General features: G+C 39.0%; 1 protein-coding gene across 1 annotated transcript in view; it reads right to left on the bottom strand.

The window, feature by feature from the left end:
* Positions 1-27,750, bottom strand: part of LOC124286455 (calmodulin-A-like) — a 54,480-nt gene that overhangs the window by 1,837 nt on the left and 24,893 nt on the right. Inside the window, exons 3-4 of the mRNA XM_046722832.1 lie at positions 9,473-9,616; positions 4,870-5,112 (exon numbers count right to left, since the gene is read on the bottom strand). Of these exons, the coding sequence (XP_046578788.1) occupies positions 4,870-5,112; positions 9,473-9,616 (387 nt within the window). The remainder of the gene's footprint in view (positions 1-4,869; positions 5,113-9,472; positions 9,617-27,750) is intronic.

The raw sequence follows: 27,750 nt of genomic DNA, 5'->3' as shown, positions 1-27,750 counted from the left end.
CTCTAAGCAAATGGCAAATCGTCGAATGAGCATGGTCGGTTGTACCTCAAACGTTCTGAAATGTAACCACGCTCATAGAGTAAAATTCCCAGGCTCCACAGAATGCTATGGCCTGACATGATTGAATAATAACCAACGGCCTTGGGGAATATCCATATAGCTGGAATATTGGAGGCAACTACAAAACATAATGTAACCATCGAGTGTCCACAAAACATTCATCTCGTATTGAATATTCAATTCGGGAATGTAAATCTCCAACCAGCAAGACCTTAATTCATGAAGGTCTCGAAAGGTTCCATTACCAGAGATATTGTCAACTCACTCAGTAAATAGCTACAAATACTTCATTGCAAAACCATACTGAAATATCTCATATCAACACAAAGGCCATCTTCCCGTACGTGTGAACTATGAACACTAGTGGTCTGCCCGGAGAGCGGAAGTCCGGAGTTTCGATCCCCGGTACAAACCAATGCATGTTTAAAGATGCTAATTGTTTATACCCTGTCTTGTGTTTGGCGTTAAGGAGATAAAACGTCAGCTCAGATTTAATGTACTGTGTCTCAGTGAGGTATTCATGTTATCTGAGGACGCTAGCACTATAACACCACACACGCACACACACACACATGCACACAAACACAAACGCGCGTTTTCGTAGCGATGTGAACATCGCTATGTGAGTGCAATATTCTTAAACACGTCACGTTACCTCACCTATCAGCACTATTCTTTGGGAGTATTGACATAGCCAAATACATTAATGATCCGAACATGGAGCAACTACAGATACTGATCATTATCCCTTGGAGGATGTTTGAAGTTCCATCCCGCTAACAATCATTTTAAAGTATTCTATTACTGTCATGAGTTGAAGTAAAAAAAAAATTTAAACTCCAGTCATATTTATTTCCAGTCACAGTTTAATTTATTTTCATGAAGAATTTTAATTCTTGAATTACGTGCTCCTTTACCGTGATTTCAATGTCTCAGGGTGTCAAATACACAATATATTGATGACTCTCATCAGTGGTTTAACTGCCGAGTTTCTAACGCCGTAATGTGCCTTTTCATTAAGGGACATTCATCAGTCGCCTGTTCCCATCAGTGAATCGACCAAAGATAAAACTGAACGATAATACCACAGTTGATTTGTGTAAAGGAGAATACGTGAGTTTCTGAGAGCTGCCCGTGCTCTGAAGTGGCAAACAAGATCGTATTAAAGAATTGCCTTATCGTTTGTCGATACGAAATATTGACTAAAACCAACTAATAAATAATCGTGATTTTTCGGACTATTCCAGAGGTACTGAAATGCAGTTGATGAATCTTTGCCGAGGCTTACAGAAGTTTGTTTTGAGCACTTTGATTTTCATGTTAACAGTCTGACGGTTGTTTTTGAAGTATCATCTCTTGAAAAGACATATGATACCTATATATTGCTATATTATTAATTATTCCTGAGATGATTAGTTTCCAAGTTGCCGTATCTCATGAATATCAGAATCCCTTCACCCTCACCCAAGTACCTGGTCGCTTTTAACACAATCAACCACTGTCATTTCTGGAAATAATACCATAAGGCTGACGTGACAACATCATTGACTTACTTTCAGAGTATTATATAATAACATTCATCTCTCTAGGCCATGGCAACCCTCAGACTGATACATATGTATTTTCTATAAATATTATTAGGTTCAAATCAAAATGAAAGCATGAAGGTTGTGCATCGGCCACTGAATGTGCGTATGTGTAACAATGTGTCATTTTAGTATATGGTAAATGAAAAATTAGATATCTCTACAGCGTTATTTGCTTGACGCGTAAGGCATCACACAACCTAAGCCCTGTATATGCCATGACCAAATGCAATTAGGATCTACCGTAAGATTACATCAAGGTTCTTATTGTGTTAATGGCTGCGGTGAGAGAGCTCTCAGCCAATAACGAGAGCACGTGGTCGTCGTCATCATACATATCATCATTAGCCCTCTGGCGTCAAGTATGCATCATCTGTGTACGTTCAGGAGGGTAGGAAAATATGCCACTGTGTAGACAGAAGACGTTTTCGACAACAGCTCAGTATGTTACACTTTTGTCGAGATGCAATTATTTTAAGAAGACTGTGCAGTAAATGTCTGCATAAGTGTTAATAGGGAAGCATCGCCTCTATGTGTCCGATGTAGTGATATCACGCCTGAAACAGTTCAGCATTGTGTATTGGAATGTCACCATTATATTAACATGAGACATAATCTCAGACGCATTGGGCTTGAGAAAAGTGATACATTTTCCATTGCTGCAACATTGGGCCCCAATCATATACGGTTCGATTCAAATTGCTATACTAGAGTCCGTGACAACATCAGGTAAGTGTCAGACAATCTGAGCACATGTCGCCTGGAAGGAACAATAAACCAAATACATGTTTGAATCGTTTTAACCTTTCTTTTTCTCCTGAATTTTCTGCTTTTTTTATTGAATGAACACACCTTCGGAATAAAATGTTTTACTTTCTGTCCATTGATAGAGTATCTTCACAGTGCTAACAACGAACGAGATGAAGACAGTGTCGCAGGAAATTATCTACTCCGTACAACTGACAGGCACTTTCTAAAGTACGCTCTGATTTCACCTAAGCACTCCTCGACCTAATCACCCAATTCCACCTAATCACCAATAAGGATTGGCCTCTCCATGATACTATTGGCATGATGAGGTACGGCTTCAACACACGCTCTGTGACAGCGTTCCGGAGTCCGTGTCGGCGAGTTTTTCACATACTCCAAGTCGACACTCTCACTGTCAATGACGTACTTCAGTAGCTCAGAACACAAATCGCTCATCCACTGACGATGGTTTTCATATGTGCTTGTTTTAACCTGAGGACATCGGGAGTTGCTATGGGGCAATTTGCGCATGCGCTGTGGCATATTTTGAGGAGATATCTTCCACGAGGTACATTGGGTCGTTAATGTGACTGTAAACAGATATACCATAGGCATTAGTTATGACACCAGGTGCTCAAGATTTAGTATACTGATTCTTATCCATCAGGGCACCCGTCACAAATACACACAAAGTGGAATTCATTATTGACTCGACGTTGCCATATCGTAATACACACCCGTGAAGATCCAGGTTAGAACTGGTCTTCAGAGAACCATGCTTGTTGTAAAAGGCGTCTAACGGGATTGGTTGGTCACGCAAGCTGACTTGTCATGACTGACACAAGTCATCGTATCCCCATTGTGTAAATCGATTCCCATGCTGTTGATCACTTGATTATCTGGTTCAGACTCGATTACTTACTTACAGACCGCCGCCATATAGCTGGACTATTGCTGAGTGCGGCGTTAGACAACTAAACCCAAACAAAGTAATACAGAAATAATAAGATATTACTTTCACTGGGTGTTACTTCATTAAAACACCAATATTCAAAAGGCGAGATCCACACCGCATATACTTACCTTTGCAATCCCCAGGGTTAATACCAACGCTCTCTCCAGACAAATGGCCTATCCACCAGTGTGCGAAATAGTTTCCAAATTTTGCATGCCATTCGGGATAGCTATGCCTGAAAGTAACTAGCCCACAGAATGATTCACTAGCCCGAAATGTGAATATGGACACGGGTTACATCATTAAACTGATAATATGATGACCATTTTCATCATGACATAATTTTGAATGATTTAAAAATGTATTATAACTTATCAAGTCGGAGAGAGTGATTTACAAAATGACCCCATCAAAAATTCACTAGAAAGTCGGGCCAGTGACTGTGGAGATTTACTGTTCCGACTGGATTTTTACTAGCCATGCGAGATAGCTGGCCAGTGGCCATTTCGCACACTGCTATCCACTTGGTGGTTGTATTCACACCAATACTGTTCCTAAATAAAAAGGAGCAACAAAACCCTTTCCCAAGCCATACGAAATGCAGACATTCAGATTTTAACAACTCTCGTGAATCATTGTGGAAAGGTCCTGGTCTTTACGTAACTTTTATATACAGCTCGGGTTGTATAATAACAATTTCTGTAACTGTTGTTTTTTTAAAAATCCAATTACAAAAAAAATACATGTTTATGCCTTTTACTATGCTGTCACGTTTGACTATCAAGAAATGCATAACTTTATTTTGACAGGTGAAACATATAATTCCCAAAGCACCTTAAATAAACCATTAAGAAACATGTCTGCAAATACGACGTATTCGAGTTTTCATACATACGTTGTACAAGTGGCAACCAAATCGAGAATTGGGTGGTCTATACATGTGACCTGACTGGTAATATGTCACCGTGCCCCGACTGATTTGATTGTTGCTTGCGTTGTCAACCACATATTTGCCTGGCCCACTGGCCCAGACTCGAATAGTTACATGCTGATTGGAATTGCTGGGATATTCCAGAAAACGATTTTAAATCAGTGTAAAATGGGTTTATAAAAGTTGTGTGTTAAATATTAATCATTAGTTCATGGGGGCCGTCTTCGTTTAGGTAGCTTGCATCGATTACGTTATTCTCTTCTTTCGCTACTAAATCTGTTATTCAATTGTCTCTTTTTCCGGTGCACATGAATGACAACCCGGCCTGCAGGGCATTTAAAATCTTCATTGCAAATGCAATGCTTTTATCATGACTTCATGGAAATAGATCACAATGTGCAATTCAGACAAATACCACACCATTATATAATTAACAATTTGATACCGATCAGTAAATACAACGCTTTGGCACTCTCAGCGGGAGTGGAAAATAACGATCACGCTTTTGGTCAATAATGACATGAATTACCAAACAGTGAATATGGAACTATGTATGGGTCGAAGATGATAACAATGGATGCAGTTACCGTCGAAGCTGATAATTCCATCGCCGTCAACGTCAGCCTCTTTAATCATTTCATCAACTTCTTCATCGGTTAACTTTTCTCCCAGATTTGTCATGACGTGCCGCAACTCAGCAGCGCTGATGAAACCATTTCCATCTCGATCGAACACACGGAACGCCTCCCGTAACTCCTCATCATTATCTGTCTCCTTCATCTTCTTCGCCATCATTTGGAGAAATTCCTCAAAGTCGATGGTGCCATTACCTGTGGAAATGTGATGGGAAGAGGATACGTTTTGGTTTCATGCGATTTCCCATCCGATTACACGGGCAAATGTGACACAATTCTAACGGAATGACAGCAGATTTGACAAAGTGTTTATTATGCACATAATTCGGATCAACTTACGACGATGACATTTAACTGAACATGTTTCAACTGATTGCCAATGGAAAAGACATTATTTATGACGTCAAACTTACAAAAAGAACATCCAATATTAGTTTAGAGCAGCATCTGATATTCCACATGGAAAATGCTTACGAATGCAATTTAATGGACTACAGTTTTAATCTGAATCAAATATCAAAGCAAAGACACCCACATATTCAGTGCACTCGGGAAGGGTGTTTTTTCCTAACTACATTTATGATTTAGGAAATGGGAATAAGCTATGATGGATCTATCCAAGTCCAATAACATATACTATTAAAAAAAGATGGGACATCACGAAATATAGACATTAATAATACAAGGTATTAGAATTACATCTGTTGACGACAAAAATCCGATGCGAGAACGTTTATGTCCGGAATACGTAACGCCAATACATAAACAGATAGTTTCTACGTGCCGCACGCAGTAGCACAACACACGTACTTGAGGTATGTGTCATTTCTGATTTTGACGCTTTCAAGGAAGGTCGACATTTAGTCAAAGACAAACGTATATAATCGATTAATCCGAAAACCGGCTCTGCAAAATCGAGCTCAACGGCGTAACAAATTGCTGCAACTTTCATTAGGCTAATGGAGTACGAATCACGAGTCAAGCGATCAGGAATATTCTAAAAGCAGCTCATCTGCCCAGCTGCCAGATGGTGTTGCCCTTACAAATAGTCAGATCGGCGACCTCGAAATGACGTCAAGCCAATGTCAACCTGAGAGGGCGCTGACAGAGGAACGAGTCTCACTCGTATCGCCATTTGGAGACTTAAACAACGTGAAGGAGTGAGGGAATTAAACTTTCAAGTCACGTTGGCAATATTTCAGCCATATTGTGACTGTAACATTAGTACATATTCTAATATATAACACCTGTCATTAAAGGAGAGTAAATAAACCAGAGTATCACAGATATATAATTTATGACTATCATCTAACCTTAAAATATTACTACTCGATTACTACTAGATCGCCAGCACCTATAGTTTGGCATGAAATTAAAATGCATGTGGACCCGTTTTTTTGTAAATATCTCTTCATCCAATGACCCAATCGATCTCAAACTGTGCAAGTGGATGTTTTGTCAGACAACCTAATCACATTGTAAATCACCGATTTTATGCATTTGTATTAAAGAATCTGTCTATGTAACTGTCAACAAAATAAACAGCAGAAGGCAGAATGCTTGCAGAGGGAGGGAGCCAATGACCTGTAACAGCGGCAGTGTTGGGTCATAAAGGTCAACGTTCGTCAATGTAGGTCAGCTATGCACGTGACAGGTATGAAGAGGTGTCACAGGTCGTGAATAGGGTAAGGTGGGTGACCACTGTTAACCATCATACGGAGTTTGTTTCTCTGAGTTGTTCAACATTAACCACAAAACCCATTAGTGAGAATTATTCTGTAGGTTAACATCTTTAAATTTTGCAAATAGCCAGCGAATGACATCTCTGATGACCCTGATGTCAAAAGAATCTAACTTTGGATGCCTACCTTTTTGTACAAGGTTTTGTTTATTGGTTGTTGGTTTATTTTTCACAATTTTTAGCACGATGTTCTTTTTCATGCCAAAAGCAAAAGTTGTACGTTTCATGTAATCCGACACCTTATAAATCGGCGCGGTTTGCTGCGTTTGCTCTCTTTTTAAAAAAAAAATTCAACACATTTCTAATTAAACGTTAAGCATCATCTGAATAAGCTTTCATGATGACAGCTAGAAGTAGTCAATGTGAATGATCCAAACGGTCTATCACTGTGCAGTGCACAGGTAACTATCATGAACTGCACGTGCATTGACCTTTATGACCCAACACTGCCGCTGTTACAGGTCATTGGCTCCCTCCCTCTGCAAGCATTCTGCATTCTGCTGTTTATTTTGTTGACAGTTACATAGACAGATTCTTTAATACAAATGCATAAAATCGGTGATTTACAATGTGATTAGGTTGTCTGACAAAACATCCACTTGCACAGTTTGAGATCGATTGGATCGTTGGATGAAGAGATATTTACAAAAAACCGGGTCTACATGCATTTCATGCCAAACTATAAGATGCCGTAGGACACAAACTGGGTACGTCTGTAGTGCATTAATTAAATGAAAACTCACTCAACCAGTCTGAGAAGCTTTCAGCAATCCTCTTAAAATATACCGCATTATTCACCATCTCCCCTGTAAATGTATATTTTGTGGACACGTATTATGGTAATACTATTAAGTCCCAGGTTATATGTTGTAACTGAGATATTTCAAGACAATAAGGAGGGCTTGGAAATATACTGAACCAAATATATACGAGGACTGTTTGAAACGTTCTGGGTCGAACTACGGAGGATTGCACATGTATAAAGAACTAAAATACTTTCCATGCTCACAAATTGCATTGGACCCAAACCACAAGTAGACAGCTTATTTCTGCAGACATGAAAGTGACTGGTATTCTCTGTTGATGAAAATGGAAGAAAACTGGCTACCAAGCTATCATCAAACTGGAGGGGCTGACAACAATAGCCATCCATGTGGGCTTGGTGTCTACTATAGGGTTATGTGCCTTCCTTTGCCACTGTAAAGACTTCTGCAGCGGGATTCAAGAGGGGAAGAGTGACCCTCGATGTTGATCAAAGACCTTCAAACACCACCGCAAAAGACAATGTTGATACCGTACGTAATGTGCTGCTGGCTGATGCTGATGGCTGATATACAACTCATATACAACGTCGATGGCCATATAACCAATACAATAGGCATCTCTCATGAAAGAGATGGGGATATTCGGTTGAATGAACAATGACAAAGATTCCAGCACACTCGGTTCCAAAACCTCCAGGCGCTTGATCTCTCATTCCTTGATTCTTGGTTTCGCCCTTTAGCCAGAAACAATGGAACTGCAGTCAAAGTAATAGAAACATCTTATGTCTCCTCAAAGTGTCTCCCAGCAGTTGCTAAGGTGAGATTTGTTTCCTTTCCAAAGGAATGTCACAGGTCCACTACCTCTCGAAAGGTCAGATTTGTGCCAATATCTCAATAGATGTAGCGTTCAACAAGGACAGACAACCTGTGCACAAGTATCTTATCGCCATTGCTACCAATGAACTCAATGAAGTAAAAGTGACAAAACCTTCCGATATCCATGATAAATCAGTTCTAAAAGAGTCGATTGTACAAATAAACTATATCCGACTTCAGCATGAGCATGTGTTTATGAACAACCTCTGTATTCACCAGATTTGGTACCGTCAGATTTTCTCGTATTTTCACCCTTAAAGAAGGAACTGTCTGACATTATGCAAATGATATTGTCATTTCTGCTGTGATGAACATTTGAGAGATCCAGGCACACCAGCATCCATAACTTTGCAGAGGCTTGTGGACCCATGTCTGTGACTGATGTTGAAAATTAATTTACACCACCAACAACGAAAACAAAATCACAAATATTCCTCCACCTTAAATTGCTGTATTATTGATAAAGATAATAATTACTTTCTATGATGTACGTAGAGTCTTCGAAGGTGATTCATTTGTCAGCTTGAACGGGTCGGCATTTTAACAAGTCATTGTTTACTCAAGCACATTGTTATCAGTTGCACTAAAATGCACACAGACAATTTTTCAGATTCACCCATGATACGAGCTACAAATATGTCGATACCAATTTTAATGTGTCGACCTTAACTGGAGTGTGCTTTAGTCATATCACAGCGCAGGGTCAGCTTGATATGTCAGGGGACAGCCTAAATTAGTGAAACCTATACGGGAAGGGTAATAGTGCTGATGAGCTAAGAAACGTAATCAGAACACACCTCGGACTCGAACCTACGAAAGATTTCTGACGTGCTTATTTTACTCTGTAAAATGTATTGTGGCACCAAAGACAATTGAGCAGATGCTACGTTATTAGACAGATTGATTTGGGCATATTAATTTGACGCAACAATGCACAATGCATCGTGGCACCTTCAGACAACTTAGCAGATGCTTCATTAATGAGATGGATAGAAGTCTGACATGTTTATTTGATGCAACTCTGTTGCAACAAGGAGAGCTGAGTATGTGCCATATTAATAAGACAAATTTCTGACATGCTTATTTGATGCAACTCTGCACAAGGTGCTGTGGCACCTTAGACAACTGAACAGGTGCCACATTAAATAGAAATTGAACTGATTGAAATTCCTACCATCAGCATCCACCTCATTGATCATCTCCTGCAGCTCCTCTTCTGTGGGGTTCTGGCCCAGTGACCGCATGACAACACCGAGCTCCTTGTGGGATATAGTGCCATCCCCGTCTTTGTCAAACAGAGAAAACGCCTCTTTAAATTCTGAAAAGAATCAGGCATCACCATTGCGTCAATGACATTGTTTCTGGTAGTGTCAAAACACAAAGACGACTCTCAGGAGCTTTCATTCACATTAGCTAGTCTTGAAGAGAGTTGGTGTTTCAATGCAAAACGTCGTTGGAAACTTTTCCACAGTCATAAGAAATCGCAGATAAAAAGAGTCTATGAGACGAGTCTATCAGTTGCTATCAATTAGTGACGATATTAATTGTTTAGAACTATTCCATCCAGCTGAACGATATCAATAATAAAGTTACTGTGTATTGTGGACAGGTATATGTTGCACAATTATTATTTTAAAAAACAACAGAACAATTTACAAATGACTTACAAATTGAATTATCTTGTTGACATACAAATCAATGTTTCGTGATCAAGTACAGAAAAAAACACTTTATGAGGTAGTGTTATAACATTATGATTTCAAAAGTCGAGTGTGTGTGAAGAACATACCAAAACATGTCTCTACTGTTGTATTTTAGACACTCTTCCGTATCCATCTCCACGGGTGGCATCAGATACATACAATGGTAATTACTTATCTTAAAATCGGCAAGATGGTACAAGTCGACAGTACCTCCGATATCAATGTGTGTCGTTAGGATATCTACCCAACTTTTGTCACTCGGAATCTTTAAGGATGTATCTTAATGAGCCGGTTTCTGTGGCCTCCTTCACTTTTAGGTTAGGTGGGGGGAAACAACCTATAAAAGAGGTTATGTCTGTAAAGGGTGGTGATGTAGCCTGGTCTGTAACGCGTTCGAGTCCCAGCATGGGTTCATTGACTGAAGCACATTTCTGGTGTCCCCAGCAGTCATATTGCTGGAACATTGCTAGAGGCGACGTAAAACCACATTCACTCAACACCCAACAGCAGTTAAAGTATTTACAGTTTCTATTGTCCCGTCCTCGTTAAACGGCTTTCTGACAAGTATGTTTTTATTCAGTGCAAACTTATTGTCAGTGTGTGATTAATTGAATTTCAATGGTAGTCTAACGATTGTCCTTTCCTGGCGAAGGACGTATAACTGAAGAGGAGTGATTAAATTCTCCGCTCAATCAGCCACAGTGCGCCCGCGAGACTGCAATATAACGTCAGATAATCTGATTTACTGTCTGTGCTTTCATAACGAAATCGGAAAATATCAATTTCACATTACTCTTTAAAAAGAACCCATTCTTTCTCGTTAGCTGAAAATCCGATTGGTTGACGTCCGTACGAAAGTCATCAATGAAGACTGATGTTCAAAAATAATTTTAGAGACATGAATTGAAGTAACATCTCACGAAACGACAGCTCTAGATTGATGACTCTCCATGACCCTGTCATTTGATTTGACTTTAAGAACACATCCATCGCGGCTGTATATATGCGGAATTCGTAGAAACGGAATTGATTAGATATATATGAAGAAATTGTTATTTGTCAGTGAATACTGGTATACTACGTATACCATGGGAGCTAAAAGATGTCATGTCGTGACGCTGTTAGTAACTAGACACATGCCAATTTGTTCATACTTGTATTCACATTTCAGCCTTTTTATACATTTATAAAAAAAAGCTCTTCTTAAAATCCCTCTCTTGGTTTCTTAGCATTTGGCCAACCACGACACAACTCCATAAACAGCTGTCTTTGCAAATATGTGAAACAAGTGATAGAGATAAGACGCTGAAATTCGATTTATGTTCGGATTAACTCGGGACTCTATTCGTGGAATTGCATGACCATTTGTCAAATAAAATCTTGACATTATATCCTTATAAAAGGACTAAAACTGTTCGCATAGTCTGACGCTAATACGTTAAATTCATCCAATGTTTCCTTGGATAAAGGTCAACCTCATCAGCCGTAATCTCCAAGCGCTGAAACGGAGCAGGAACGACACAATTCCTTCCCAGCAGCGCAATAAATTTAGCGTTTCATTGGCGTGTACAATAAAAGACACAACTCCACTTCTATCTCAGGTTTATATCTGTATAAGGTTAAACACTGGTTATACCATACATGGATCTACGACACACGTCAAGGTTCTTAAAAGGGAGTAATATTATCATATTTCTTATCTCGAAATATACAGATATATCATTATGGTATATGCGTTTTGCAATTAATTATTGCAGGACGGTGTATTTGGAGGACGTATGTATAACGTGGGTTGACCATCGTTCAGCTGGAATTAAGGCCGCGCAGTATAAAATAGGGTTGGCACGTTTCATCAATCAAAACTGGATGACGTTTAATCCTGCATTGACGATGAGGATGCCGAGCTGTTAATGCTGACATAACACAGACACCCAGGGAGGCTTCGTTATGACGACTGCTGTATTAAACATACTCCTTTACGTGAAGATATGAAACGTTTCATCGATAACAACGTCACTATTTTGTTGTTTTATCAAGACGTTTTAGTTCTACGTCTTGCTCCAACATGAGTGAGTAACTGAGTTAAAGTTACCACCGAATTTAGCAATATTCTGGCAATATCATGGCTGGGGACACCAGAAATGGGCTTCACACATTGTTACCATGTGGGGAATCGAACCCGGACGATCGGTGTGATGAGCGAACGATTTACCCACTGGACTACCCTACCTTCCTCTGTCAGTTTATGTCTGGTCCAATGTTCAGTTCCGTGTCAATAAAGAAACCATATTTAGTGCCGCTTCCGGCCCCATGTCCTATCATTTTTTATTGTTTGTGACGTTGCCATGACCTAATTAGACATTGAACTAACGTGCAACGTTCATTATTCTAATATGCCGGGTTAAATTGTCAATAGTTATCATATTAATGGCATCCCATCTGAAGCTGGGAAAAGTTTAGCGTTTTCCTGATATTTATACAACTTCACGGGGGTATTAAACGGTACTGATATTAAGCAGCTAAACGTGAATGTGGCAAAGCATTAACGATAATAATATTAGGATTCTTGGTTATCATAAGTGTTTCATGTATCTCTTCTGTGAACGATAGCCATGAATACATGCAATAATTCCAATGCGGGTTTGGTAAGTGTTAAAATCGATCACTCGTTTACAAGAATGATAATATAATTTCTGCGAAAGGTAATCCCAGTCCCAGGTAATCTCCAGGTTTGAACCATCACCTGATTGTATCCTTCCTTACATGGTACAGCCGTTTATTATTACCACCTGTAAATACTTCTGTTTGGGTACATCAAACTAAGTATCATACCGGTGTGACTCATTGAAAGGATACAGGGTGCACGGTTCGCTCAGTGCCGGAGTTGCTTCCAGTGGATGTGTCAGGATCCGGTGATCACCCTATTTATTGGCGATTTACTTGGTTACGATTTGTTAGCATTATATCCCTCTTATGGCTATCAAAACTGGTAAAAATCATCCGCATGAATCATTTAGAACTATACTACTCAAGATCACTGCACATGAAGCAGACCTTTAGGTTTGAAACTATGCACATGAACCTACTCACACTTTGTTAAGGATCACAAAATATTCACAACTTTATTTAAACGTAGATTTATAATTTGAAATTGTATACATTTAAAACTGGGTAAATAATAATATGGTAACCCCTCTTTAGGCAAACAGTCACTTTAATCTAACCTTAAGCACTTGATACATGAGTAACTATAAAAGTGGTTTTCATGCACCAATCAACCATTTTGCAAATCATGGAACGGGTCATTGAGAAATTAACAACACCTGTCAATAGCAGGTATGGGATCCACAAGGTGCAGTGACATACTGAAAACTAGGATCCATGCTTACAATAAGCTTACTATTGTAGATATTTAAACCGAATTTGTTCCCACATCATAGTTTTCTGTTGAATCCATGATTTGATCCTTAGCAAAGTGTGAATAGTATATATTAAACTGAGGTGAAATGGAGATAAACATTGCTTTGATTATTGCGCTAATATAGCGACATGAGTGTGACTGCCTGTAAAAGCGGACGTTTTAATGGAGATATCCCACTCCTACACATCATACTTTTAATAGTTTTATCCCCTTAATTCAGAACGCTAATCAAGATACCTTGTTGATTAGTGCATTGAATGTACATATTCAAACCTACAGTGTGATCCTACTATGAAAGTTTCATGAAACGCTTTTAAATGTTAATTAGTCTTTCCTTCACCTACATAATGATACGTATCAACATATTTCGTATGAAACCCGTGAAGATCCTGGTTAGAATTGGTCTTTAGCAACCCATGCTTGTCGTGAGAGGCGACTAACGGGATCGCGTGGATGTGGTCAGGGTCGCTGACTTTTTGACACGAGTAATCCTATCCCAATTGTGTAGATCGATGCACATGTTGTTGATCACTGGATTGTCTGGTCCAGACTCGATTATTTACATACCGCCGCCATATGGCTCGGATATTGCTGAGTGCGGCGTTAAACAACAGAAAAATAAACTTATGAACTGTTAGTAGTCGATACGTTTTCACAACCTCTTATCTTATCTTATGTACACCTAAGTCATACATCAGGATCCTCTTCGTTGACTTTTCATCTGCGTTCAACACTATCCAGCCACATATCATGATACAGAAACTGTTAGACATGGGCGTTAACTCATACCTCATCAAGTGGATCGAAAACTTTCTTGTGGACAGACAGCAGTACGTGAAAGTTAACAGGGCTGTATCGAGTAAACGGACCACCAACACTGGTGCACCACAAGGCTGTGTAATATCTCCTGTTCTTTTCACCCTCTACACTAATGATTGTGCAAGCTCGAATTCAACCTGTTCAACTGTAAAGTTCGCAGATGATGCAGCAATTGTCGGCAAACTGAACGACACTGATTCTGAAGAACTGTGTAAAGAGGACATTAATCATTTTACGATTTGTGTGCAGAAAACCACTGGAACTGATAACTGACTCTCGGAGTAAACCCACAGAAATGCTTCCAGTGATAATCAACGGTGAATGTGTTGACACAGTGTCGGAGTATAAGTATCTGGGAACCTTCATTGACTCTAAGCTGAACTGGAACTCTAACACTGAAGCCCTATACAAAAAGTGTCAACAACGTCTTCATCTCATGCGTAAACTGAGATCTTTTAATGTTAACCCATCTGTGATGTCATCTTTTTATGCAGCATTTATTCAGAGTATCTTAACATTTTCCTTCCATTGTTGGTACGGGTCTCTCTCAGTTCATCTCAAATCTAAAAAAGACAAAATTGTTAACACTGCAAGTAAAATCGCTGGAGTCAAATTTGAATGTTTATCATCAATATATGAGCGGCAAATCGTGAATCAAGCTGTCAAAATCATATTTGACCGTACTCACTACTTAAATTCGGAATACAACCTCCTCCCTTCAGGCCGCCGCTACAAAGTTCCAATTGTGAAAACTAAGAGAGCCCGTACATCCTTTATTCCAAGTACCATATCTCTCTTAAACAAATGTGAAGATACCTAAACCAAAGAATTTATGTAAATGTGTTTGGTATCTCTCTAATGTGTCAGTAGCTCTGCTGATGTAACACAAATTCCTGAAAAGGCATTAAAGTATTATTCTATTCTATTCTATTCTATTCTATTCTATTCTATTCTATTCTATTCTATTCTATTCTATTCTATTCTATTCTATTCTATTCTATTCTATTCTATTCTATTCTATCCACGGCTTACACCATAAGTTTATTTGTTCTCTCGAGGGTAATACGGTCTGATGTACGCCTCTTTGTAGCAGCGTCACCCGAGCCGGGAGGCGAGGGATGACACTGCTACAAAAAAGCCTACTTCAGACCCTATTACCCGAGGGAGAAGCATACAACGTATTTATCTTACCGCCATGTTAAATGTACAAAATATCATTTAATTTTATTTTAAAGATCGCTACCGACTTTATGACATGTAAACAAAATGGCGTCTGTTTCTCGACTGGATTTGTGAAATCAGTGAAACATATTCTGACAAGCTTAAAACTGCGATAAAAATGGTTAATTATGTTTATGTTGAGTGTCCAAACGATTCAATGTATAAAATAGTATAAATAAAACAGTGAAAGTCGGTAAAATAAGGTGTACATAGTGAACTCGAAAACAGCTAATCGAACGGTTTTCGAACTCCATGCACTGCATGCTTCATATTAAAACGTCATACGATTGTTAGCGATACAGCTTCTCGGCGGAGAGTTTGGCGGTTACCATGGCAGCGGGTAATATTTTCCCAGTTGTCACCCTCCTGGGAAGGGTGACACAGAAACTTGTTAAGCGTCATTGACCAATGAAATTAAAGTAGATAAGAAAAGCAAGATCTATGGATGTCAACTTCTTTATTGTAACGTTTCGGAATATATGCTTGCTCCTTCATCAGGTGATGGAGGAGCAAGCATATACTCCAAAACGTCGTGTTATTCACAATAAAGAAGTTGACATCCATAAATCTTGCTTTTCTTATGTATTCCACTTATGTATATTTCCTGATTTAAAGTAGGTAAGATGAAACTGAATGTCTCACCCTTCCTGTCAGTGATATGTATCTCAGTGTCAATGTCCATTCGATGAGGATTGTCAATTATGCCAGTATATGATGACAAATCGCCAAAGAGTGCAACCTATTACAGAAGACCTAAAACCACATCACATAGACAGTGTAATGACAGGATACAACATGGTGGCCAACTACGTTACAGAGAAGGAAATGAAGAAATGTTTCACAAAGAGACAATCCCTCATGACATCTTTTGTGGAGTAAAAAGTTAGACTGTTAGGCTAAAATATTTTGTTTCATTATGTTTGATTTTTATTACTTTGTATTATAAATGTATTACTTAACGCAATGAAATGTTAGGGAATAAAACATGTCATATTACTTACAAATGTTGTCTGTTGTTCTGCTGAATACATATACATGTACATTGTACATGCATATGGTTGTCATTTCCGGGTTTTGATAAGTTTGGATAAGTAAAATACCTGATAAGTAAACAATTTTGGCGAGTCCCTTGAAATTTTACTTATCAGGTTTATACTGTATGAGTGTAGGTGACTTCCGCATCACAATATATAAATAATTATAAGCATATTACAAAATTTTTTATGCATTTCTTGCTCATCATATTTTTATAATGTCTTTACTAGCATTAGATTTGAACAAGAACCAAACTTTGCAATTACACATTGACAGAATATTTCGTTTTGAACCGTTTTATGCTTTTAAAATGATATTCTAAATAAACGCTTTTCATGCACCTATGTGTCATTTGGTGACAAAGCACAGACAAAACTGGGTACAGACAGGTTTTTAATATGTTTGAATGACATACAGGAGATATCTGATGACATGCTTCATTCCAGTAATCAGTGGCAAGTAGCCCCATCTTGGAAATGAAGCCAATAATTTGACGTTATGAAAAGGTATTTAGTAGTAACGAAACTCATTACTGAGGCCTTGGGCGGTATGTCCATTTTGCCATGATTATATGATGTGATGTTTCATAAAGGTTTACCCAACATGCATGTAGGATCAATAATTCGACAACTAAATAAACTAAATAAGCAATGCTCTACAAAGATACATATAATGTCATACAACGTAAAACGTTCGTAATTTCTGCCTCTTTATCAAAGTAGGCCAAACACACGCATGACGTATGTATGTAAAATTGGAGCTAGACAGGTTAATAAAGGTTATCAAATACGTCATGTGGGATTACGCAATGTAAATGTGTAGTAGCCGGAATATGATGCGATGACAGTAGATCTGACAGCTGAAGGTGCTTACAAACAAGGGACACAATAACATATTTTCTCATATTCCTCATCCACCTTAATTGAAATCACATACATGTACATATCATACATGGGAACTAAAAGAACTAAATTCTTTTCAGAATTGCGAAATCAAAAGTCGCCATAAAAAGCATCTCCATCAGTATCAACGTTGGTTGTATAATTTCCTATTGTTATAACGCTTTTGAAATGACATAAGCAGCGCTCCAACGTGTTGCAGCCGGTCCGGTATGGCCATGTGCACTTAGAGCCACGTTAAAACTATTCGTAGATGCATGTTTCAATGCAAAACCCCAATGATTTATTTCTGCTAATTAACATAGATAAGCACATAAGTGATTTTTCGTTTAGAAAAACACCATATCTTCTGTCAGCAGCTATACCATGAACTGACACAAAGGAAGGCGTTTAGAAAAACGTCACGAAAACCTATGTATGGCCAGGGAATTCTACGCCAGAAAATAACATTCAGTAAGTAAAATCACATCACTGACATAATGAAAACTCACATTATGTCGCCGTGTTCCTTTTATAAACTGGGTAACACATTTTAGCATCATTGATTGATCTATTATTGACAATGTTTTGATATTGGGGCCCTGAAAAAATATGGTAGAAACTTGAACACATATATACAAGCATACATGAAACAACTTCTAATGACCATGACATTGTGTTTCCTACGTTCACAGACTAACTGTATTTCACATGTGTAGTTCTCCTTGTATTAGTGACATGTCTATGGTGTCTGGTTACCTTTTAACCCTTTCAGTATCCTGCTAGTTTTGTTAAAACAGACTTCAAGACGTCGTATTGAGACTATTATTTAGTCGGGATGTTGCAACTTTGATCTAAAAAGTGCTCATTAATATATTGTTACATTCACATAATATTTCTCATGACATCAAGGCAACTGAAACACTATTAGTTAGATATATTTACATGTTGTGTTCTAAAATATTTACAAATTATGCCGATAATGATTGCTTAAAAGTCACCCATGTGTAAGGAAATGTATGCACAACTCTTTACAAAAACAACAAGTAAACTTATTAGTTATAATATTATGACATTGTGCAATGAAGATATCACTGGAGGAAAAAGAATAGCATTATTGATTTGTCTGAGTGGATTTGACATTTTAGATTCGAGATATTAACCCAAAACATACTGGATATACGATCTAATGACATTTAATATCTATTGTAATCATGTGATCATTGTCAATGTAAACAGGATGTAGACACTTGAAGTCAGTGAAATGTAAAATGCTGGAGGTTTATTCAGGTGTTAATTCCCTCATCATTGACAATTCAAAGATTGCAAATAGACAGAGATATTGGCATTTGATATATGAGAGGAAAACTAGATCTAAATAGTTTCTTAATGCTGCATTTGCAAATCTGAAGAAATCGCCAGTTTTATATATCTTTCTCCAATAACAACAGATGTAATCAAGTCAAATAGCAATAAACATCCACCAATATTCTATATTTGTTCCAAACATCCACATCACAAACATCAAAGGGATTTCGGACATTGTATTTCTTCTTGCTTTTAAACTTTATTTTGTGATTTTTATATATTTTATAACTTTATATTATGATATAAAGTCGATCACATAGATGTAGTTTGTGTTTAAGAATTTGCTGAACTTCCTTTCTTACCTTTTTCGGAAATGTACCTATGATATGCTTTTGTTGCTGATAAAAGTCACAATTTTCTGACCCTCGCATATATTTCGGCCACCATTACCTCGACGCCGATAGTACAACATATCTGTGGGTACGTACACAACTGCAATGTATGGAACAATGTATGGACTTGTAAAGAATTCAAACCTAAAGAATATCCATCCATATGCCTGAAACATCAACAAAGAGTCCTCGAATGAAAGATCAGGAGATTCTGAATCGCTTCTATCATCTATCACTACATGAGATGCATGAATAACTGAATCATGGACCATATGTTTCAGGACAGATACAACAGAGGATTCATCACAATGGACTGTCCCGGTACGTGACAGAGAATTTCCGATATCTTCCGTATCTCCAGCAATGGAGAGATAGTGTCGTGAAATCTTCAAAAAGAAATTACAAAAGTATTTTAAAAGATTAATAGATTCCCTATTCATTTGACAAATTAATTATTACTGCCTCGAATATTTCCCAAACTTCACTTTTCTTCAGCTCTTGTAACTATGAATTGTCAGTATAAATGGATGGAAGGGAAGGTACTTGGATACCTCTTGAAAGCTGTCTTTGTACATTAGGTGGTACACGTAAACGAGGTGACAACTCTTACTACATGTTCCGTTGCAAATCGCTTACCAATAAGGGTTATATAATGAATGAATTGACACATACTGTTAGGATTCGGCAAACATGGTCAAGTTTGCAAAATGTTTGAATACAGAACCCTTCATCCAGAAGTTAGCAATGTTCGTTGCAATCCTAAGGAATCATTTTGTTCAAATAGATCCGTAGTGTTTATGGACTTGCCATCATGCTGTGTCAAGTATATCAACTCGTTGGTTCTTTGTATTGCTCATCAACCCCGCTGGTGGAATTTTTGGCTTTGTTGGTAAGGCAAACTACCGATTATCAGAAGAAGTCGGTGTTTTCTATTTCAAAAAGAAAAGACAACATACGTGTTTCACATTTGTGTGTATTTACTCGAATGCGTGTGTGCATGCATATATTTATGAAATCCACAACAAATATGCCTGAATGCATTATTATGACAATGGATGGTTTGACTTTCTCTCGGGGATTTTTGATAAACGTATGTTTGCAAATATTCGGCAGACCTAATGAGTATGCCGAATTAGTCTAGTTCGAAAAGAATTTGATCATGTTATTTACAGAGGTATATGTACCAGTCACCTTCAACATAAGCACCATCAATATGTAACCACTTGGTATCCCTATAGACAATACCATTAACACTGTATCACTAACAACATCAGCACCATCAATATGTAACCATCTGGTATCCCTATAGACCACTAACATTGTATCACTAACAACATCAGAATGATCCAAGTAGTCAGTGAATCCCTCGTTTGCTATCATTAGAGCAAGGCATGTTTACCGTTCGCGAACACCTGGTGTCATCACTGTTTTTAGTGATGCATTCATATAATTTTCATAGTTATTTTCCCCTAACATCAAAGAGAGTCTGTTAAGAGTCAAGACTTGGTATTCGTTGGCACTGACGTTATATATATACTCTCCCAAAACAGAAACGCATCATGGAAATAGCAATTTCATGTAGCAATGAATTAAAACGTGATTCATTTTACAAAAGGTTTTGCTCTGTTTATGAGTCCTATGGTGTTTATGTTTTGAAACATCACAACAAAACGCACCATCCGTAAAATACCCGTATTTAACAGCATGCTTTTCAATTTCGGCGTGTAGTGTCACAGAATACACAATTCACATGCAATGCATGTGAAAGTTGGGGATCAGATAGTCTCAATGATGGGTATAAAAGGTTGATCGCTGTCTGTCGATTATTCACTGCATTTGGAATATTGTTGACAAACGCAAAATGCCACGTCTAAGTGAAGCCAACCGTCATATCGCCATTGGTTTGCTTGAAGCTGGCCAGTCTCAACGTGCAGTTGCCCGACGCATGAATGTTCACCAAAGCACCATTTCACGGCTCTGGGAGAGATATCGCCGGCAGAATGCAGTAGCAGATGCCCCTCGTAGTGGGCGACCTCGAGCGACCACTGCGGCGCAGGATCGCTACATCCGGGTACATCACCCGTGTCATCGAACAGCTACGGCGACCAGTACCGCTCGACAAATACCCGGATTGAGGAGGCTTTCTGCACAGACCGGCAGGAACAGGTTGAGAGAGGCTGGTTTACGTGCGAGAAGACCTTATTTTGGCCCTGTGCTTCGACAACAATATCTTCAACATCGAGTTCAGTGGTGCACCAACGTTCAGGCCTGGAACCTACCGAATTGGCGTAGAATCTGGTTCAGTGATGAATCACGATTTCTATTGGAACGACGCGATGGAAGAATGCGGGTGTACAGACGTCGACGTGAACGTTTCGCCGACGCTTGCGTTCCCAAGGTGGACAGATTCGGCCGGGGAAGTGTTATGATGTGGGGAACGATCACCTGCCGTAGGAGAAGTGATTTGGTGATGATCCAGGGCAACCTGACAGCTCAACGGTACTGTGACGAAATTCTACGTCCACACCTCCTTCCAATCATTGATCGCCAGAGGGAGTTGTTTCAACAGGACAATGCCAGGCCCCACACAGCACGTCACACTAGAGACTTCCTCCAGAACCACAACATCAATGTGCTCCCCTGGCCCTCAAGATCACCGGACTTAAACCCGATCGAACATCTGTGGGATGCCCTGGACAGACGGGTGCGACGCCGTAACCCTCAGCCCCAGACACTTCAGCAACTCGCACAGGCACTACAGGCAGATTGGGCTGCGATTGGGCAACACGAGATTCTGAGACTTATTCATTCGATGCCGAGGCGATGCCGTGCAGTTCTCGATGCCCACGGTGGTCACACGAGGTATTGACTTCAGCGCCACCACACATCTCCATGTGACACTCAAACTGACTTTCCTCGAGTTGATGCCAAAGACGAATAAGTCTGCATTCCCAGTGTGCAATTTCGCTATATTTCATTGACTCATAAAGCCTACAAGATGTTTCAAAATAAACATAAAAATACAGTTGAAATTCCTATATGCGTTTCTTTGGGGAGAGTATAGTATATATAGTATAAAGTCTAGATACACAATATACACAATTTCCGTTTGTCAGTTTGTTTACTTATGTCACTGGGTTTTACATACACGTTTTCATGCCATAGGTTTGTGTGATAAATATACTATCCCCAAAAGAAACGCATAGGCAATTTGTATTTTTAAATCTCTTAATTACCTATTGTGTTCAAACAATCGTCAAAATATGTAACAAAAGTGTTGATAACATGATTTTACACAATTGCACAAGTAAAAAAATCGACTTTACCTGAAAATGTTTATTTTGATGAGATTTCTTACAAGGATTAAAAAGGCATCGCCTCAACGCATCAGAAATCACCTTCCAGTTTAAATTGTACAGCAAAGAGCATGCACTGTCTGGCTATAAAAATCCAGATTACTTTCGGAAATTGGCATTCGTTTTTAAGGAGTTTCAAGGTCAAATTACTGCGCCACGTCTTGACGCTGCGACACGGAACATCGCCATTGAAAGAATTCACGCTGGAGATTACCAATCTTCTGTTGTCAGGCGTCTAAATGTTAGTCGCACGATATCACGGCTTGCAGCTCTTTACAACCAAACAGGTATAACAAATGACCATCCCCGTACAGGCAGACCTCGAGTCACTACTGCAGCCCAAGATCGGTACATCCGGGTACTACATTTGCGTGATCGTACTGCCACGGGTGAGAGCACAGCAGCCAGGGTGCCTGGAATTCGGAGGATATCCGGTCAAACTGTACGGAACAGGTTTAAAGAGATTGGTCTGAGAGCCAGGAGACCCGACGTCGGGACCCGTGCTACGTCGTAACCATCGCGCTCAACGTCTCCGTTATCTAAAAGTATCCACTTGGTTGTATAGACATTACCTTTTTCTAAACTGGTGTAAAAACTCATGTACTAAAGGCCATTTGTGGACGAGTTATACACGTTTGAAAATACAACATTTTCGCAACGATTTCTGTCCTATGCGTTTCTTTTTTTGGTAGTATACTCAAGTTGAATGATGGATTATTGCTCAGTCGACAAGATGCTCATATCGTCGTCGATAAGATGAACGCTACAATGAATACGTGAATGCATGGATAATTATGCATTTCTCCTTTTAGATTAGAATACGGGAACATATATACTGCACTTCACTATTTCTTATGATGTAAGACACATATATAAATATATATCCTAGCTGGGGATTATTATCTAAGGAATATCCTCATCCTGCTCCGAATCTCTCATTAAATAAGTACACCTGGCCTTCCCTGTTGAAAACGAACTACTATTGTAACTATCATATTTAACTGACTGACTGAGTTTGGTTTTACGCCGCTTTAGCAATATTCCAGCAATATCAACGGCGGGGACACCAGAACTGGGCTTCACTCATTTACCCATGTGGGGATTCGAATCCGGGTCTTCGGCGTGACGAGCCAACGCTTTAACCACTAGGCTACCCCACCGCCCCTATCTATCACACTTAAACACAGATCTAGCGCTAACATTGCATCGTGCAAGTGAGTGGGTGAGTTTAGTTTTACGCCGCACTCAGCAATGCTATACTGCGGCGGTATGTAAATAATCAAGTCTGGACCAGACAATCCAGTGATCAACAGCATGAGCATCAATCTACGCAATTGGGATACGATGACATGTGACAACCAAGTCAGCGAGCCTGACCCCCGATCCCGTTTGTCGCCTCTTACGACAAGCATGGGTTTCCAAAGATCAATTCCTACCCGGATCTTCACGGGTAGCATCGTGCAAGAACGTCCAGACCTACAACATGTTCTACTTTCTGAAACATTCAAAGGGAATTTACATGATGGCTGCTTTTTTAAAACGTTGTACGTTTACCAATATAGTAATGGGCATTTATTCCCACACACACAAACAAACGTAGCTGCAAAAAGAATCATATTCGATTCCAGTGTGTGTTCTTCATCGAAAAAGTGCCAATGGTTGAAAAAGACGGCCAGACAATCTCAAATCGGGAATAATCTAATGTAGCACTTTTGATTGGCTTCCGCACTCAAAGGCGCAAAAGCAATTATATATCTCTGTACAAAGACATTTGGGACACGGTCCTCATACGTCTGCCCTTCTGTTAGACAACCAGCATCAGAATCGATTAGGCTTTAACAGACTGACTGGAGCCATTTCGATACATCTCTCAATATTCCTTTATCATATTAGGAGCTGCAGGTTCACCGAGATGAAGGTCATCTAGGTTACATCATACCTCGAAAACATGTACCAGCACCAAACATAATCTAAGGCGTATTCAGATTTAAAAGGGACTATTGTCAGTGGTACTCAACATAAGAAGTTTAATTAAATTTATCCAAATCAAACAATATCATATATTCGTCATGTTTCACAAAAAGGAGGGAAAAGGTTTAATCCGGTTAAATGATTAGACTTGGTTGGACCTACAAAATACAGTTTCTGTAATTACAGAGCACGTTTATACACGGGCATCACAGTAATGATCAAATGTTCCGTAGAGACATTATCTGCGTACTTTCACCTCGCATGACAACAGTATATGTATGGATTCAATGAAAATAAACACAAACATGTAAGGATGTATGAATGTTTATGTACGTTGAGGGACATAAATGCATTTTCAATACATTCCATATATCATCTTAAGCTTGTAGGTATCTATGATATAGCTTGTCTTTTTTAAAGTCTATTTCACAGAATAGGTTAGCTGTAAGGTAATGTATAACATGTAGCAAGTATATACGTGTGCAGTGAAGTACTGACAGCAAGGTATTTGTCCTTTGAATGTAGAGTTATGGGAGCAGTGTCATTATGGTAGTTATCTTATTACATGTGCTGTAAAGCATTTTTTATTCATATAGATTTTATCTACATTTTAAAAATATGATCATGGCAATGTATTGATAAATTTGGACGCATCTCAAAGTCATAAATATTACTAACCATTCAAAGACACGACGCGCTTTGAAAAAATAGCTAGAAATGCGAATAGGATATCTCCATTGACTTGATTCTCGTTAGATGAGTTTGAACATTTTGGACCTGCTCGGTGACATCATTACTATCATTTCGATCGTATAGATTTCAGGATAGGATTTGATATTAGCAGCCCGTGAATGGGACGATTTAATGGATGGGTGGCCAGGCACGGTGGCGTGGCTGATGTCGTGTCGACGTTGCCCGACAGTCTGGTACAGCCGCGATTAACTACAAGCCGCCGTAGCTGCAACATGTCTGAGTGCATTGCATTGTATAGCATGCATAAATGCATACATACATGAAAAGCTTTGTCATTTAGTATTCTTTATTCGGGCGTCATTTTGCTGTCAAGTCGAATTTTAGATAACTCGAAGTATTTACGTAGGTTGCTGCAGCTTCGGGTCAACGATGCTAGCGTTCACTAGTTAAAGTCCGCGCAAAATTAGATATCAATTGAACCTTTGTGAAGAAATGTGAACGCGTATCAGCAAGTGAAAGGCTTCGAGTTTAATTAATTTCTCACTCAATCATTTTCTCTGAACTGGCAGTCCCTTGGACCCAGAATAGAAACCTAATCCCTAAAAACAATAACTGCCAGCTCCTTTGTGATCATTAATGTAGTGGCGAACTGTAATTGGCAATCTGATCCACTGCGACAGCTCCTCATGTTACCTGATGTCAACCTGACCCAGACACTAACCAATGCGTCTCCTTCTGTGGGTCTGAACACTGTCTTCATCACTAATATTAAAACATAACATAAACTTATAAGCATGATTTGTAGGAAATGCAATGCATTGTCATACATAACTTATGACTTCTGCGTAGCTGATATTTCCCCATCATTTCTACATCATGAGGTTGGATATCAAATCGATTAGAAAAGTCCGAATATATCCATAACGGCAGCCTTGTAACATAATCATATGATATTTGTCCGTCCTGGAATGTTAAACATTAACAGAAACATAGGTCATGTGTTATCATTGAACAGTCGCTTAAACAGTGGGTGAATACGAGTTTCAATTGAAATGCAATTCAGTACAGTCAGTGTTATAAAAATTATATATAACACATTTCAACAATTGCAACTCTTTGTCTGTTCACTTTCCATTCTATGTGAAATCGAATGCCAGATTCCTTCGATATTTTATTAACAAGTTGTGTACGTTACAAATGCCTCACATTAGTACATAGAGTGAGTGAGTATGGTTTAACGCAGCTTTTAGCAATATTCCAGCAATATCACGGCGGGGACACCAGAAATGGGCTTCACATATTGTGCCCATGTGGGGAATCGAACCCGGATCTTCGGCGTGACGAGCGAACGCTTCAACCACTAGGCTACCCCACCGCCTCTAGTACATAGAGAAAATCCTTTGAATACACATCCTCCAAATAAACATTGCCTCCACAGGACTCGTTTCGAAACGATCAGGTTAAGAAATAAATGTCAAATACATAAACGCAAACCAAATCTAATTTGTAATAAAGAAAAAGGCGCCTTCCGGGATAGCTCGGTATGCATTCCACAGATATGACACTCAACGGATTCCATTTAATCAGCAATGGACAAGAATAGCACATGAATACCTGTTGTGTTTAACTCTTTCTGTGCATGATTCTTCGTCGATAGCCAAATGCATGCGTGGTTCATTTATATTTACTAAAAGGGGGAGGAAAAAGTTGAAGGTCTCATCGGCTGATAATTTGTTTAAGGGAAGAGCAAAATACAATTGCTTTTCTTTGAATAGAATTCATAGCCACTCATTCATAACGAAAGATAAGACAACACCAAAGAAATTCAGGTCAGCATGGATCAGTTAACAGGTCGAGATACAATAGTGGTTAAAGAGTTGAAATGTCCATTTGAAGACCCTGGGGTCAATTCTCCACAATTGCACAATGTTTGGAGCCAAGAGTCGTGTTCACGTTGTGATGGGTAGAATAAACCTAAAAGCAGAACAAGAAACTCAGTGCTTACTCGTTTACACATTCATTTCTTGGTTATATTCAATTATGCATTCCGATGGTGAGTTAAAGACCATTTTGAACACTATTTCAGTCATATCCGACATGTCAGTCACAGTTTAACGTGGGAGGGACGGTGAAACCACCATTAGCCGTCAGAACACTGAGTATTAGGGGACTGACCGCATGTGTCAATAATGTCCAATCATTGCTTGACCCTCTATGCCAGGGATAGGCTTACACTGAATGCGTCTTCTTATCCAACAACCCTCAACCCTTGACACGCATGTATTCCAAGATATATTATGTAGTTTAGGCGCCAGTGCAGTTGCCTTTGGAAAGTCCTGTTGTAGTCCTAAGAAAGAAACGGTTGACTTTTAAAGCATTTTTTAAGATAAATAACTGCTGGCTTGCATATTTTAGATGTGGTTCCTGCGTCTCAATGCAGGGGGAAGTAATTGGGTTAAACACTTTACCACTGATTTCTTAAGTGAAACATGGAACGTAACATATTTAGAAACGCAATCACCATTTATCAACATTTTAAATGTGCATCTACACACATATATATACATACGTTTAAAACAATTGGGTGGTCTGATAGGACGGATTGCAATGACTGAAATTCTGAATGGGAATACAATGCATGAGCTTCAGATATTT

Source organism: Haliotis rubra, unplaced genomic scaffold (assembly GCF_003918875.1).
Source record: "Haliotis rubra isolate DU_JTF1 unplaced genomic scaffold, ASM391887v1 Scf383, whole genome shotgun sequence".
Classification (NCBI taxonomy): Eukaryota; Metazoa; Mollusca; class Gastropoda; order Lepetellida; family Haliotidae; genus Haliotis; species Haliotis rubra.
Note: the sequence above shows the minus strand (reverse complement) of the source record. Positions and strands in the feature narration are given on the sequence as shown.